The sequence below is a fragment of the Diospyros lotus genome, chromosome 1 (genome assembly GCF_014633365.1).
Source record: "Diospyros lotus cultivar Yz01 chromosome 1, ASM1463336v1, whole genome shotgun sequence".
Lineage (NCBI taxonomy): Eukaryota > Viridiplantae > Streptophyta > Magnoliopsida > Ericales > Ebenaceae > Diospyros > Diospyros lotus.
The window spans coordinates 16,894,206-16,911,932 of NC_068338.1; the positions used below are offsets into that span (position 1 = coordinate 16,894,206).

Genomic DNA, 17,727 nt, shown 5'->3' on the forward strand with positions numbered 1-17,727 from the left:
TCCTAATTGAACTATGGTCACACAAGAAACTCTCTCATATGGCTGGAAAGATATGTTCTCTTAACTTCATTTTATAAGAACTTAGATCCAGTTATTCATGAAACATACAGTTCTCTTTTATTGGAATTTAAATTCATTTAATTGTTGCACTTTTCAGAGACATTTATTAGAAATGAAGGAGGCTGTTGAGAGGCAGAGGAAATCATTGAAGAAGAGACAATCAGGTAGGTATCTGCAATTTTTGGTGAATCTAATTATCCCTACATTTTATCATATGTTTCACAGCCAGTTCCAAATCAAAATGGGAATGCAACTATAAGGTGTCTGTTAAGGCTCATTCGTGGTCAAAGTGGAGCCTTAAGCTTTCTGTTAAAAAGCTCTGATGTGTTTGGTGACCACAAGAGCTTTAAAGCTAGGTAGCTTAAAAGCTCTTCTAACAGCTTTTTAGAAAAGCTAGCCCCCCAACCTTTTTTTGGATTGCTTTAAAGCTGCATGAGAAGAGCTGGCATTGACCAAGAAGGAGACTAAATTAAAGATTTCCATGCCAACTCCCCAAATCCCTAACCGAAAATCCCCAATCTCACCTCCCCCTTCTCTGCCACCATCTGCATCCATCTGCTGTCATAGTCATTGTCATATTCATGCCATTCGTCAGAAGGAAGATAAAGTTGCAGCAGCAGCAACAAAGAACTAGCCATCGCCGTTTTCAGCAGTTGCCATCGTCAGTTCTCTCTCTCTCTCTGGGTTCCAAATCATAGGAACCCATCATCATGATGGGTTCTAGTTGGAACCTTGGGTTCTGTTGCAGGTGGACCCATCAGCAATGGGTTCTACTGGCAACTAGTTCCCATCCAGTCTCTGGCAGAACCCATCACCAATGGGTTCCGTTGGCCAATCTCTCTCTCTTTCTTTCTGTCTCTCTCTCTCTCTCAGCATTGCCAGTGATGGGGTTGCTGTGCTGTAGCAGGTCTTTGATGATGGGGTTATATACTTCTGTATGAGATATATATATATAATATATAAATTTATTATTTAATTATTGATAATATATGTTAATACTTCGTCACAAAGTACAATTAATTAAATTATTTGCACAAAGATTGCTTTTTTGTGGATTTATTTGGTAAAATAATTGGTATGTCCTTTTTGGCAACTTCTCACAACTTATAACCTATTGGATTCTCGGGTAAACAAGCTGTGTGCATGTGGCTATCATAGAAAGGTTGACTTGGTGGTGCAAGGCTGTAAATGGCAGATCCTATGGCATAAATTAGGGAAGACAAAAAGGAAGATAGCAATCAATCTAACTGGCAGTTATTGTATATAAGCTGTGATTAGGAGAATGTTTCTATGTATATTCTTTCCTTTTCTAGATTTCTAAATTGTAAATTCTGGAGTTATAAATAAAGGCAAAGCCAAAGAGGTTGGTGTCTTTGTCTACCCTTTCAATAGCCTAATTGCCTGCTGATTTTTAGAGAGTATCAGAGCCACAATTAGGCTAGGTACAGAAAAGATGAATTTTTGAGCAAGAATGTCCCAAGAGGAGGTTAGACCATCCAGTGTTATAGGGACTGTAGTGCCTAGTGAAGGGCCTAAGACTGCAATACCCTCTGAAAATCCATCCACGTTGATTAGCCCGGTAAAACTAGATGGGAGTAATTACCTAGCCCGGTCATGCTCTTGCAAACTTTGCATCAAAGCCCGAGGATTGGAGGACTACATCACTGGTATGAAGGGTCAAAAGCCTATCCCAGGAGATGTACATACTCGACAATGGGAGATAGAGAACTCCCTGGTGATCTCTTAACTAATTAACTCAAGGTAGCCAAACAATGCCAAGGGGTATCTACTGCTCAATATAGCATGGAAGATCTAGAATGCTGCATCCCAAACCTAGTCTCAAATCGGAAATGATGCACAAATATATGACATTTGAAAAAAGGTACATGAAACTAAACAAGGTGAGTGGTTTTAGTTTCCAGTACTATGTTGAATTAAATAGTTTATGGCAAGAGTTAGATTATTATCAAGATTTTCAGGCTGAATGCCCTAAGGATGCCTCTAAAGTTCAAAAAATGATAAAGAAAGAAAGAGTATTTGATTTTCTAGCCAAGTTGAATGTAGAATTTGACCAAGTCAGGGTTCAGATCTTAGGTAGAGAGTCTTTTCCTGCTGTAAAACAGGCTTACTCTTATGTTCACCGAGAAGAGAGCAGGAGGAGTGTTCTGCTCCAACTTGCTACAAGCAAGCAAATCTGCTATGATGATAAAACGCTCACCTGACAGATTTTCTACCAGCCAAGGGAATATCAATAAGGATCTGTTGAGGTGTGATTATTTTGGAAAATCCAGACATACAAAGGAAACTTGCTGGTCTTTATGTGGCAGACCTACCAAGGGGAAAGGAAAAAGCTAGGGGGGGGACGTCCTCAAGCCCATCTATCAGAGACTACTCAGATAGAAGGAGAGCCACATGCAGAAACGAAGAAAAATTAGTCTTTCAAGGGAAGAATTAGTTTTCCTACTGCAGCTGATGACAAAGATAAAAATGGAATCAAATACCCTATCCTCCACTCCTACATCACATTATGCCCAAGAAGGTATAGCTGATTCTGTTCCTGGTCAAGGTACTGTTACTGCTTTATATCCTCAAACTCTATAGAAAAACCAACCTGGATCATAGACTCTAGGGCTTCAGCCCATATGACTGGATTATCTAAATCCTACCTGACCTATACTCCATGCTCCGGCAAAGTTAAGGTTAGAATTGCAAATGGTACCATTTCTCCTATTTTTGGAAAAGGGTTACCTGCAATAGAAACCTTAAACTGTCATTTGTTCTTCATGCTTCTAATTTTGCAAACAACTTGTTATCCATTAGTTCTATCACAAAGGATCTAAACTGTAAAATTACCTTTTTCGCTATCCATTGTGTTTTAAAAGAAGTGAGCACCAGGGAAAATGATTGTGCATTCCATAAAGGAGAATCTAACTGGTGGCCAATTGTGCATTCCATTTGTTCAGTCAAGGCATCAACTAGCAGATATCTTCACTAAGGCTTTACATAGCAAGGACTTCCTTACTATGATATCCAAGATGGGTATGAAGGATATTCATACATCATCTTTAGGGGGAGTGTCGGATTCTCATGTAAACAACCGGTAAAGCTATGTGTATGTGGCTATTATAGAAAGGTTGACTTGGTGGTGTAATGTTGTAAATGGCAAATCTTATGGCATAAATTAGGGAAGACAAAAAGGAATATAGAAATCTATCAAAATGGAAATTATTGTATGTAAGCTATGATTAGGAGAATGTTTCTATGTATATTCTTTCCTTTTCTAGATTTTTAAATTGTAAATTCTAGAGTTATAAATAAAGGGAAAGCTGAAGAGGTAGGTGTCTTTGTCTACCCTTTCAAAAGCCTAATTGCCTGCTAATTTTTATATAACCTTTTGTTTTTCCATTCACATAACTATTAACTAATATCTTAAAGCATGTTTTATCCGAACACCTTATCAACGTTAAAGCTCTCTTAAGAAAAGTCGTAATCATATGGCACCATGGGGCAATCAAAAATGGGCTTCCATGAAATAGATACATGTTTGTGTCATTTGCACCAAAAAAATAGCACATAGAGCTCATCACATCCAAAATTATAGAGGTAAAATAAAATATAAGAATAACTACCATGATTTAAAAATCCTCAACACCCGACTTTATGCCACCTCCCCCACTTTTGTCAACGACCATTATATGTTTGTGGTTTTGTGGCCTAATCCTTGAGGTCTCTAGTATTTCCTACAGGCTAGGCCTCTTGCATCCTAAATTGAAACAGCTATATCATGACATTTGGCTTTAGACTTTCAACAAAAGCTTCTTCTCTCTCATGCACTAAGAATCATCCTGAGAATTTCTTGATGTAATTTCTAATGTTACCAATTTTCAATAGAATCAAGCAAGCACAGTAAGCGTTGTACTCCATCCTTTTTGAAGAATTGTAGCCTGAACTCTTCCTATGTCTCTGACTCTTAGTGTGGTAATATTGTTTTTTTCCTTTTGGCTGGACCCATTTATTTACCTACCTAGTCTGATATGAGGCTTGTGATTGATGTTGTTGTTGGTTGGTCTCACTCATTAGGTACATGGTAGTTGAGAGTAAAACTAATAATATAAAAGATAAAGTTAACCTTCTATCCAATAGCTTAATCTTTTTGATGAAATAGTAGTTAACAATTCATCATAACATCAACGCAAGCAAATGCCTTAAATTCAAACTTCACTATTAACCCAATATTTAAATTGTTGTACATGTTTGGACCTGTTATGTAGTGAAACCTAGCCAAATGTGAGGGGGCATGTTGAGTGTAAAAATAATAATATAAAAGATAAAGCTAGCCCTCCATCTAACAACTTAATCTTTTAGTTGAGATGATAGTTAACAATTCAACAATGGTTGTTGCTAACACCTTTTGCCATCTCAATGCACTTAGTCCTCAAATATTACTCCACATCAAAGTGAGTTCTTATGCTTGTTGGTATCTTGAGCAGCACTATTGGCAGAGGGACTTGGGACACCCATTTCTTTAGTTATGGTTGATCCAATGTTGGTGCCATCTTGAGGTGTCATCATTGTAGGGGCCCATAGGTCATGTCACCTACAGATGGTTGGCATTTTCAAGGTCTTTGTTAAGATTAGCAACCTCTGTTTGAAGTGCTTCTGCATCTAAAGCCCTATCCAAGTGTCAGATCCTCGAGGACCTGGCAATGATCAATTCAGAGCTTCTTCCGAAATGACATTGAATGCCGAAAATTCAAGAGAATTTTTGGGGATGAGACGGATAGATTGATAGAAAGGAGGGAGATTAGAAGAATGAGAGAGAGAAAGAGAGAACAAAAGTTTGGAGGGAAATTCATTGAATGATATATTCAATTTCTCGATGATCCTCCATGTGGGGGTCGAGTGCAATTTATATCCCTTACCCGTGTACATATAAGCGTTCCCGCCAAGTCTAATTACAAAATAGCCTAACTGCATTCTGTTATTATTCTTTATTGCTCTTCCCACTTGCACCCTTACATTTTACCTAAGTACCCTCTAGGTACGTGACAATACCCCCGCCTTGAGGCATTTCTTGTCCTCAAGAAATGGTCAGTAAATTTGTTGCTCACGGGAATTGGTTGAGCAACTCCAGGAGGTACTCCTAAGTGCTATCATCCTCATGTCGGTTGGTCCATCTCACCAGTACTTGCATTATGGGTGCTCCTTGGCGGTAGATCACCCATTTATCCACTATAGCTACTGGTTCTGTAGCTCCCTCGGACTCCTGCACTTCCGAAGGTAAGTGGGAACTCACCCACTGTTCTCCTACTATCTTCTTTAGCAATGACACATGGAAGACCGGGTGTATCTGAGTATCCCCAGGTAACTATAGCTTATAGGCCACTTTGCTAATCTTGGCTAAAATTGGAAAGGGGCCAAAGTATCTTGGACTTAGCATGGAGATAGGACCTGTAATTAGGGATTTTAGGTGAGGCCCCTTCAGTTTCAAGTACACTTCCTCCCCTATTTCAAATTCCCTCTCACTTCTTCCTTTCTCTGCCATTTGCTTCATATGATTTTGTGCCATAGCTAGGTCTTTCTTAAGCTACTGTAGGACTTGTTGTCATTGCTATAGGTGCTTGTCCACTGTTGCTACACTGGTGGGTCCTGGAAGGGCTGGTAGTAGCGGTGGTTTGTAGCCAAAGAGAGCCTCGAAAGGGGACATCTGAAGGGCATTGTGGTGGTTGGAGCTATACTACCACTGTGCTATTGATAACCATTTGTGCTAGCTTCTTGGATTCTCAAAACACAGACAACGAAGGCAGGTCTCCAAGCATTGGTTGACCCTTTCCGTTTGCCCATTTGTTTGGAGATGATAGGTAGTAGAGAGGTTCAACTTACACCCCAAAGATTTCCACAAGGTCTGCCACATAAGGCTGGTGAATATTTTGCCCCTGTCCAAGATAATTGTTTTTTGGGACCCCATGCATATTAACCACTTGATCCAGCAGAATCCGAGCCACTTCCTGGGCAATATAGGGGTGAGTGAGGCTTAAGAAGTGACCAAACTTTGTGAATCGGTCTACCATGACAAGGATGCAGTCCTTCCCTTTCGACTTAGGTAGACCTTCTATAAAATCCATTGATATACTCTCCCTTGCTTGGCTTGGGATAGGAAGTGGTTGCAGTAGCCCCGAGTAGGCCACAGTCTCGTGTTTGCGCCGTTTGCACACTTCACAAGCCAGCACGTACTGCATTACGTCTTCCTTTAGCTTTGGCCAATAAAACAATTGTTTCACCTTGTGATAGGTGTTCTGCACGCCTGAATGTCCCCCCATTGGAGTCTCAAGCAGAGCCTGGAGTATTCTCTTCTTCAATTCTTCACTGCCCCCTATCACCAGTCTGCCCTTACATCTGATCACTCCATTTTCATAGGTGTACCCCGGTTTACTCTCTAGGTCTACAATCAGTTGTTCCAAGAGACTTTTCACTCGTTCATCCTCCTCATAACTCTTCACTATCTCCTGGCACCAATTAGGTATCACAGTTGTAATAGCTACTACCATCCCCTCCTCCATACATCTAGATAGGGCATCTGCTGCAACATTCTCCTTCCCCTTTCTGAATTGAATTACATAATCCAAGCCCATAAGCTTTGTTATTCCCTTCTTCTACAAATGGCTGTAAAGCTTCTGCTGTAGCAAGAATTTTAGGCTCTTGTGGTCGGTTTTTATGATAAATCTCCTACCTTCTAGGTAATGTCGCCACTTATCTACTGCAAATATCACTGCCAACAGCTCCTTTTCATAGATATTGAGGCCTGTATGCCTTGAAGCCAAGGCCTGGCTTATGAAGGCTAGGGGTCTCCCTTCCTACATCAGGACAACCCCTATTCCCACCCCACTCGTGTCTGTTTCAACTACAAAAGTCTTGTCAAAACTCGGTAAGCTTAGTACAAGGGCTTCACTCATTGTTTTCTTCAACAACCCAAATGCATCCTCTGCTACTGGATCCCATACAAAGCTGTCTTTTTAAGCAAGTTAGTCAATGGTTTACTGATTGTTCCATATCCCCTCACAAACCTTTTGTAGTAGCCCATTAGTCCTAAGAATCCCCTCAAGGCCTTAATTGATGTAGGCCTTAGCCGGTTGATCGTGGTTGCTACCTTGTTGGGGTCGGTGTTCACTCCCTGCCCCAATATTAGATACCCCAAATATTCCACCTAATTTTGTGCAAAGACATATTTTGACCTCTTGATATACAACCTATTGAGTTTTAAAATCTCAAATGTAGTCCTTAGGTGCTTTAAGTGAAAGTCATCGGTGGGGCTATACACCAAAATATCATCAAAGAATACGAGTATAAAGTCTCTAAGGTGGGGTTCAAAAATTTGGTTCATGAGGGATTGGAAGGTGGCTCGAGTGTTTGTTAGGCCAAAAGGCATTACAAGGAACTCATAGTGGCCTTGGTAGGTGCGGAAGGCAATCTTATGTACAAGGGGGTTCATCCAGATTTGGTGATAATCGGATCTTAGGTCAAGCTTAGTGAAAATGGTGGCATGGCTCAATTCATCTAGTAAGTCCTCAATAAGGGGAATTGGGAATTTGTCTTTGATGGTAATTTCATTCAATTGGCAGCAGTTGATGCAAAATCGCCATGTTCCATCTTTTTTCTTTACTAGCAACACAGAGGAGGCAAAGGGGCTATGGTTAGGTTTGACGAGGGATTTCTGAAGCATCTCTCTAACCAGATTCTCTATAATTGTTTTCTGGTTAGGGGGGTATCGATAGGAACGAACATTAATCAGGTTAGTGTTGGGTTTGAGGTGGATTGTGTGGTCAATAGGTCTGGTTGGGGGAAGGGTTACAGGTTCTACAAACAAATTTTCAAACTCAATAAGTAGCATATCAAGGAGGTCAGTTTGATGTACCTCTAGGTTAGCTTGAGGAGTGGTGCTAACCGTCAGCATGAATTCTCCCTTCTCTTCTAACTCTTCAATCCCCTTTTCCACCACCTAGATTGAGAATAATTGGGTCACCTAATTCAGCTTCTGCCTAAGCATCTTATGTAGCCTTCTCCTTGTTATCATCTTACACGTTTCCCATTCTTTGTTTCCTGTTAAGGTCATCAGCTTACCCTCTTTCTCAAACTTCACCTCCATCTTGTTAAAATCAAAGCAAATTGGGTTGACTTGCTTCATCCAATCCACGCCTAACACCACGTCGCAACCTCCCAATTTGAGAAGCCTCAAATCAACCTCAAACCCCTCTCCTTGCATCTCCCAGTAAAATCCCGCACATTCTGATTTGCTTAATACTTTGCTTCCATTCGCTACAGTCATTGATAGTGGCTGTGTTGTAATCAGGGGACATTTCAATCTCCGGGCTATTCCCTCATCCAAAAAACTGTGGGTGCTACCACTGTCAATAAAGATCATCAGCTTATTGTCATTCACATTCCCTTCGACCTTGATGATCTTGCTATTGGTCTTACAAGCCCTTCAGGGCATGCAATGAGATCTCTCCTCTGCCCTCTTCCTCTTCTCCCTGCTAGAGGGGTTGCTTATCTTCTTCTCCTTCCAACAGTAGGAGCTGCTTGCTACATTGGTGACTAGGGAAGTACCTCTCCCCACATTTGAAGCATCGGTTGGCTTGTCTTCTCTGCTCCATGGTCTTTCCGTATTGGTTAGTAGGGGCTGGTAGTGCTAAATTCTTCCCTCCGGGTGGCCCCCTACCCATTTCCTTACCATAATTCCTTCCCGATGGCAAGCCTCCTTGGGCAACTCCCTTGGCCACTATCCTCTGTTTCTTCATCAGCACCTCAACCATTTGCTCGTGGAGCCTAGCGCTATCAGCAGCATGTTTAAGAGTTCTGGGACGGAGTACCTTCACCATAGGGCTCAGCTCTTCGTTTAAGCCACTTAGGAAACTTGAAACGAAATAAGCCTCCATTAGATACGGATTTTGATTGAGTATTAAGGCCTTGAGCTCCTAAAACTACAATTGGCAGTCCATCACCAAACCTACTTGCTTGAGTTTATTGAACTCCTCTACCACATCAGATAGGCCTCGATCCCCAAACCTCTCGCACAGCTCTTCTGTGAATTCCTCCCGCCTACACTCTCCTCTAACTTTAGACCACCCTTGGTACTATGCATCCCCGATGTCATTAAGGTAAGCGGCCGCTATCGTCACTTTCTACCTCTTGGCCACCCCATACCATTTAAACGTTCGTTCGCACCTCCTAATCCACCAGCAAGGGCTGAGGCCGTCAAATAACAAAATTTCTAACCGTGTTAGGGGCATACCATGTTGGTGTTGACTAGCCAGAGTCTCTAGTCGCCTTCTCCATCCCAATTTAGCACTCTCCTCGTCACCTTTCGATGTCTCCGATGGTATAGAGAAGTACATAGAAATCAATTATGCAAGATAAACCATATAGAAAACAACATATCTAAGCCATTCAAAACCTGTGGTTTGTGCATTATACTATGTGCAGTCTCCTGTAATCTTGAAAGTATGGCTTGAAGTTTGAGCAGACAGCGCAATGTGGGCATTGTGGACCAAGTTACATGTGGTTTAGCCATGGGGTGTGTGGAGTGACCATGATCTGATACTAAGCCATGAGATGACACAATACATAGTTTGTGTAGGACTTACTCTCATTCAACTGTTGGTCCTAATTCCTATTGTAATACTATAACATTCTCACTTGGTGTTTGAGTAATGTCAAATCTTGTCATTGCATGTCAACTTGTCTACCTTTCCACTTTCTGGTGTTGAGATGCTGTGGATGCATTGAACTGCATTTTTGTTTTTAAGGTTTAATTGGTCATTAGCATCCTTGATGCATGGATTTAATCGGAAGTTCTTTATACATATGCTTTCCAATCAGTTATCATTATAAGTAGGTTTTTTATCATTTAGCAAAATTCTGAAAGCTAACAATCTGTTTTCATCCCTTGAAGATAAGGGTGAAGTGGTTGATCCAGAAACAGCAATTCAGGAAGAAGATTTTATTGTCCAGGATGAGATATATAAATCTCGTCTAGCCAGCATCAAGCGTGTAAGTTTCTGCTTATGGAGAAAACTCAATGCAACTGTGATATCATGTCATTATGTTGATCATCATGGTCTTATTATGGCTTTCTGTGTATCTAAATTTTGAATACATGTTAGTGGGTATTAATAAACTCTATTTTTATTTTTAAATTTTTCATAAACTATCCACTGCCATAAGAAGATAAGGCCATATATAGAAATTATGGAAAGCTAGAATTCATGTGGCCTGACTCCACATAGTGGGGTAAAGGCTTGGTATTTTGTTCTATCCACTGCCATGTATTCAAAATCTATACACCTGGTAATATATAGCTGGACTGTGATATCATGTCAGCAAAATAACATGGTATTGCAGTAGCATTGAATATTTTTGCCGGTTTATGATAATTGTTGTTCAGATTTACCCTAACTGAAGACATAGAAAAGGGGGACCCAAGCATGCTAAGATGTATATATATATTTGAAGGGGAAGCATTTAAATATAGAGAAGGATACTTGTCTTATTGAGCTAATGCTGTAATGTAGGAGGAAGAGACATTTATGCGTGAGAGGGATCGATATGAGCTCGAGAAGGGAAGGCTTATACGTGAAATGAAACGGATACGAGATGAAGATGGTTCTCGTTTTAACAATTTTCAGATTCTGAGCCACCGGTATGCACTCTTAAACCTTCTTGGGAAAGGAGGATTCAGCGAGGTCTACAAGGTCAGAATTTTAGCATTATATGTCTAATATTAAGAGGTGGTGCATTGCATCTTTGTGTTTCATGAGACTGTATTTGCTGAAACAACAGTCCAGGTTTTTTTTCCCTCTTTTTCTCTTGCATTGGAATACATTTTTTTAATCATTTTTATGTAAACTTTCCAGCAGGCTTTTGACTTGGTGGAGCATAGATATGTTGCATGTAAGCTTCATGGTCTGAATGCTCAATGGAGTGAAGAGAAGAAGCAAAGTTACATACGGCACGCAATTAGGGAGTACAATATTCACAAGATGTTGGTGCATAACCACATTGTTCGGCTTTGGGACATTTTTGAAATTGACCAAAATACATTCTGCACTGTCTTAGAGTACTGTAGTGGTATGTTGGGTCTCTCAGCTTTGCTATGCATCCAATGTCTTCCCCCTCCCCCCACCCTGGGTTCCCCTCTCCTCCTATCCAATCTATCTTTCTATGTGTTTAGCTGATTCTGGCCGGCCTTATATTGATCTAGCCCTTTGTGCAGGTAAAGATCTTGATGCAGTTCTTAAAGCAACACCAATACTGCCAGAGAGAGAAGCTAGGATCATTATTGTTCAAATATTTCAGGGCCTTGTTTACTTGAACAAAAGAACCCAAAAAATTATCCATTATGATCTGAAGCCTGGGAATGTTCTGTTTGATGAGGTTGGTGTTGCTAAAGTTACTGATTTTGGTCTTAGTAAGATTGTAGAGGATGATGTTGGATCCCAGGGCATGGAGCTCACATCACAGGGAGCTGGAACATACTGGTAAGTATTGCATCAAGTTTAGACTTCTGCCCTTAACCTTGGGAATGTGTTGTAATTGCTTAAAGATAATTGATATTCCAATCAACAAATTCTATGGTGAATTTTGTTCATTTACCCTGCTTTTAAGATTTATATTTTGTTCTCTGCATCTGGCCAAGTATATCATCCCCTTTGACCCAAGTACAAATTATGGTTACTTGTGTGACTCAAATACCTCCAGTATATGGAGAACAGGTGAATACTAGTTTTTGCTCCAACCTGCCTTGCATGGCGGAGTTGTCAGAAGCAAGATTATTATCATTTCACGTATTGGTTTTGGTATACACCATGACAAGAAAATTCCATTTCATCTTAGGGCAATAAAAATTCACAAGATCAGAGTTAATTCCATATGATCTGGAATAGGAAAATGACCTATTTATTTTATTTTCTAGTATTCAGTTATGCTGTTGCATACATTGATTTCTTAGTTCACCCTAAAGCAAAAGCATTCAAGCCAAATAATTTTGGTCTCTTAGCTTTGTTGATAAAAGACGGGGTAGGATTTGGATCTGTCTCAAGTTAAATCTTTAAATGGAAAAGGAAAAGGCTGTTGAACAAATTTGTTAAAGAATCTTAATTTGATTCTCAAAGACATAATTTACAGTGACTGAAATTTGTTCATTTGGTGATTATACTCTTGGTTGTTATACGCTTTTAATGAGATGGTATTTTGTTGATTCGATTTTCATTCTTTCCAACCTTAATTTGTTCATTACCTGTATTAATATTATTTGGTGAGGATTTAATCAAATACCATGAAGCAAAGCAAGGAAAGAAGAAAAGGGGCAAGTACAAACCTCCATATGGAACATGACTGGGCTTCTTTTCTTAAATTATGTTTGATGTCAATTTAGGGCGACCTTTTGGCGGGAACAGTGAGATGGCTTCTTTCCTTTGTCAGTGGGGTAGGTCATGGGTTCAAGTTGTGGAAATAAACATTGTACCTGGCAAGGTTAAGGTTGAATAGATAAACAAACCCTCGCCTATCTTTGCAAAGTAAGGAGCCTTATGCATTGGCGATGCCCTTTATGCTTGATGTCAATTCCGGTTCTACTATTTATGTACTTTTATACATTAGAATGTTACAAGATCAATCAATATAATTTGTATTTGATTTTATTTTTAGTAATTTTGGTTACAAAGTGGTGCATATGGTATGTATGTGTCAAAATAATGTTTGTAGATATTCTATTTAATATTTGTTGGTGTAGTCAAAATATTTCATATTCTATTTAATATTTAATAATGTTTACAGCTGGGTCCCAAGCCTAAATAATGGAGGGGTGTTGCTTAGGCAGTCAACCATTGTAGGACTTATCAGATCAAACATCATGAATTTTGGACAAATGAAAAGTAAATTGTTATTATAAAAGCCAAACCCGTCTTGTGGGATTAAGGGTTGTGATTGTTGTTGTAATGTCAATTAGTTTCTTACTCAAGGTAGCATTCCAAGTAGAAATCAAGCAGTTCATAAATTATTTTTAACATTTTGTTCTGTGGGGCATAAATTTGGGAATTTTTAGACATTTGAAGCCTTGTGATGACTCACAGAACCTCACTATCAGCTTTTTCTTCCAGAGTGCCATGTCGACTTGTAAACTTCTCTTTCTCCATTATTTGCAGGAAATGCTTCTCTGTGGTTGCTACTACAACTTGATAGTGTGCCAATTTTGGTCATAGTCAAACAAATCTGAAGCCTTTTGACTTCCATATTTCAACACCCTACCTACCCTTCTGCACAGAAGATTCTCATGGCTTAATTGAAATATTTGGATCATACATCAAACTCACTCTCCCTTTTCAATCAAAAAACCTTTGGAGCTCTGTTAACCCTACTGTTGAATATTTTGTTTTCTTGTACAGTGTATAGATTATGTTTCCATTTGTTTATAGTATCTTAAAAGGTTGTAGTCCTCTTCCCTATTATTAGAGATTTTTCACTGTTCTCTCCTATTTCCTACACCTACAAATAGTCACTGTGCTATATCGTGTATGCTTAAGATAGTGCACAATGTGGAAGACAAATTCTTGTTTGAATCCAAAATAGCTGGAGGTATATTAACATCTGGCTACTAGGTAGTTTAGAATAGATTTCCTCCATACTGCCCTGTTATCTCTGTTTTTTTGTTTTTTTTTTAAAGTTCATGTTGTCATTTTTCAATGAGAACAAATTTGTGCAGTGGCATTATCTTGATAGCTTTTTTGTTTTAAGCTTTGAATTATATTGCCTTGTATGTTTCTGAAATCAATTGGATCATTTCTTGTCCTGTAAATTCAGGTATCTGCCTCCAGAATGCTTTGAGCTAACCAAGACACCCCTCATATCTTCAAAGGTCAGATACACTGAATGAACTATGTTTTCATGTATGAAGATGTTCTTTAATTGCCTCAAATCCTTTCAGTGCATTCTCTCATTGTCCTGGTCCGATACCCCTAATAATTGTCCCTTTGAAGTGTCTTCACTCACTTTAAGTGAAGACTTGCAATTTGGTAATTGATTAGCTTAAATGAACAATTATTCTCCTCATGCTGATGTAAAACTGTGCTTTTTGGTAGGTCGATGTTTGGTCAGCTGGCATTCTACTTTACCAGATGCTCTTTGGTAGGCGTCCTTTTGGGCATGACCAGACACAAGAGCGAATTTTACGAGAAGATACCATCATCAAAGCTCGCAAGGTGGAATTCCCTTCCAGACCTGCTGTCTCAAATGAAGCAAAGGTGTGTGGGAAAAACAAAGGAAGTTAAAAAGAGCAGTTTTCTTTTCTTTGTCATGTCTTTGTTTTTACTTACTACTGCTCCTCACGAGGTTGCCCATTGATCAGGGACCCTACCCTACTCTACTTTGTTTAATATATAATAATACCTCAATTTTGATTAAATCTCTTATTATTTTGTTTTATACAATGTCTCTCACTCACTTTGCTTTGATTTGACTTTTTGGGCAGGATTTTATTCGTCGATGCTTAACATATAATCAGGCAGAGAGGCCGGATGTATTAACAATTGCTCAAGATCCATACCTTACATATACAAAGAAATGAAGCAAGCATGATCACCATGAATGCAAAGGTATGGTATGGAAGTTTAATTTCAATCAACTTTTTGAACTTTTGAATTTAACAGGAAAACCACAGGGTCGTTGCAGCAAAGGTTTTGTATAGTAGGTTTTGTAAAGCTTTTATTTTATGCAACTTCTCTTGTGTACCTTCTTGTTGCAACCATTTTCCATTTTCCATTTTCCATTTTCCATTTTCATTGCCAAAGTGGGGGGCAATAACATGAAGACGAAGACGACCATATTGGGAGGATATTTCATTCCAAAAGTTTTTTTTCTATCTTGTGGTATTTTTCTTTTATAATAATTACACCATTTTTTTATTTTTGTAACTTTGCTTTGGTCTCAAAAGTCTGTTCCTTTTCCCTCCGCGCGGCAGCTGCAGCCATAGCGGACATGATGATGAGAATTGAGAAGAGGCTAAACTCTCATATGATAGTTGATATTGTAACACCTCGTCTCGCCAGGCGTGTCATTATAAGGGTATTCTCGGGATTTTTTTTTTTTTTTCAAGTTCAACACGCGCGATGTATCAAGAACAATCTTCACATACAGTTACAAATCCCGTGAACCCCAGCCTTACCCGTTTAACTATTAAGATCAATAATCTTAAACTAAACGAGACTTAATATAACGCAGCGGATACATTAATATCAAACACTGTAGTTCTTACATTGTGTTTCCTTAGCAAAATACGCCATACAGATCAAATGATAATATTGTTAATATACAACTGTTTATTTACAACTTGAGATATGTATTAAAGCCTCCAAATGTTACAACGACTATCACATAAACACCATTGGCTCTCCGGTCTCGTCCTTGACCTCGCAGCTGTCCTTAACTGGAACGTTGAATGTTCCAGGGGCATAACTCAGGTTAGATGATGAAACATCTAAGTGAAGGCAAGAAACAGTTTATATAATACATGAAAGACATATGAGCATGGCATACTAAACTACAACATGCATGACACGTCAAACTTGAGAAATTTCCTTGACATACTTAATCCCTGGGTGTCCTACCGTGCCACTCGGTTACCAGTCCCGGATGCCTTATCATGTCACCCGATCACCAGGACTAATCGTGTCCCATTCCCAAGATGACCCCGTCCCGCCCCTTATGAACCCAACAATGCAATGAAACTTGACCCCAAACGATATGAAAATTCACACGCCATGTACCAACATTTTAAAGTGAATCAGTTAATGCAATGCAGCGAATGTCGACACAGTGTTCATAAGTAAAAGCCTGGTAAAACAACCTAAGTCTAGGAGGGCGAAATCGCTCGCTAAAACTCACCACAAGCATTTAAAAACACTTTCAAGACAAGGTAAAGCTAGAATCAAACAACTCACCTCAAACGTATTCAGATCGCCTTGATCATTGTGTAACACCTCGATTTGCGTGCCAAATCCCAAATACTTGAACTTATACTCAACCTTGAGCCACAATACTTCCTAAACACCATATTTAATTAAGGAAGCATTAAAATCCATTTTTTCTCAATTTTTCATAATTTTCTCTATTTTCTCCCAATTTTCTCCCCTATAATTCCAAAATAATTATTTCTTCAACTATTTTCCAAAATATTTCCATACAATAAATCCTAAAATAAAGTAATAAAAATGCTGGAAGAAAAATACCAGAATGCCCCTATCACACGCGCCCTCACGCGCCTGGCGCGTGTTTGCGCGTGGAAGCTGGCCCGTGCAGCCACGCGCGTCGTCTTCTTCCTCAAGACCAGCCGGCGACGACCCCTCCGATGACCGATCTGAGCATACCCCCTTCAAGCCTTCGATGAGTCGATCCCATTGGTGCCATTTTTCGACCGAAAGGACGCCGGAAAAGCTGTCAAATCAACAGTTGTAGGTTCGGCGAGGCGGACCGCCTCGCTTCTTCGAACAGCCTCCAAATGCACACCAAAGCTCACGAAACTCTCCAGAATCACTCGCCTTGATGCAAGGATGAAAAACCCCCTATTCACTCTCCTCGATTCATACCAAATCACGGCCTATTTTTTGTGCAAAGTTTCGGCCGAAACCCTAGATATTTATAGTCGAATTCCGGCCAATTTTCGGCAAATCAGCGGCCGAGGCTTGGCTTACAAGCTTCCTAACGCCGGATACTACCTTCCCCGAACCTCCCTCGGCCGTCCCATCGCCTGAAATGACCTCCACGTGCGGCGGAAGGCGGCGGTCGTTTTTGCCTTGTGCGTTCACACTATGCATTTTCCATTTTTTGCATTTTGACCCCTGTTTTCTTCAAATGACAATTCTGCCCTTTTTACAACACCCCTGATAAATCCAAATATACCTCTAAGTTCCACAAGTTTAATACATCTCATTTGACCCTCAAAACTCCTGAAAAATTATCGTTTTGACCTTTCTCGGATAAAATTAGAAAACTACGCTTAGGCCCGGCTGGTCAAATTGACCCTAAATCCATTTAATTCAACCTGAAATTGTTTAAGGGTTGTTCTACACGTTAAATACTAGTCCTTGACGCACTTCGTTGACCTTCTGGACGTCTCCTACGTTGATTCGGTTTTCTCAGTCTGGTTGACAGCTGTACCGAAAACTGTTCCCGATCCAATCTCTTTCATCACTAAAAATCATAATTTAAATCACTCGTCGATATTATACAATTTTCCTTATTCGTCTAGGGTCCGGGGTACTCCCTCGAGCCACTTCGGTCTTTTAAGACTGCAACAGTGTGTCCTTAAGCCTTATTCTTTTGATAATTCCACTTGTACCCTTCATCAAATATTACTTATGACCTCAAATCATTCCTGGGTATTACAGATATGACAAATGTTATTGGTATATTATGAGTTATATTTTAGGTTATATAATATAGTTAAAATGTTTAAAATACTTTTCACTCAAGACGGTAAAGTGAGTCAGTGAGGCAGCGTGAGATGGTGAGGTGAGACGATAAGTCGTGAGAGATATTTTTATTATTTATGATGTATTGTGTAGTTCAATGTGTAGAGTAAGGAATACTAATAGCATGATTCATTTGATATTTGTCTAT

The 17,727-nt window shown here is 39.6% G+C and overlaps 1 protein-coding gene across 2 annotated transcripts in view; it reads left to right on the forward strand.

Moving 5' to 3' along the window:
• The window catches only part of LOC127812514 (serine/threonine-protein kinase TOUSLED), a 52,691-nt gene extending 37,722 nt beyond the window's left edge, over positions 1-14,969 (forward strand). Inside the window, exons 9-16 of one of the 2 annotated variants that reach the window (XM_052352923.1) lie at positions 158-224; positions 10,010-10,107; positions 10,629-10,808; positions 10,971-11,184; positions 11,330-11,594; positions 13,915-13,969; positions 14,193-14,354; positions 14,582-14,969. In XM_052352923.1, coding sequence (XP_052208883.1) covers positions 158-224; positions 10,010-10,107; positions 10,629-10,808; positions 10,971-11,184; positions 11,330-11,594; positions 13,915-13,969; positions 14,193-14,354; positions 14,582-14,677 — 1,137 coding nt within the window. In that variant the 3' untranslated portion in view covers positions 14,678-14,969. The remainder of the gene's footprint in view (positions 1-157; positions 225-10,009; positions 10,108-10,628; positions 10,809-10,970; positions 11,185-11,329; positions 11,595-13,914; positions 13,970-14,192; positions 14,355-14,581) is intronic. The other variant, XM_052352931.1, reaches the window with a different exon arrangement.
• The last annotated feature ends 2,758 nt before the right edge of the window (positions 14,970-17,727 follow it).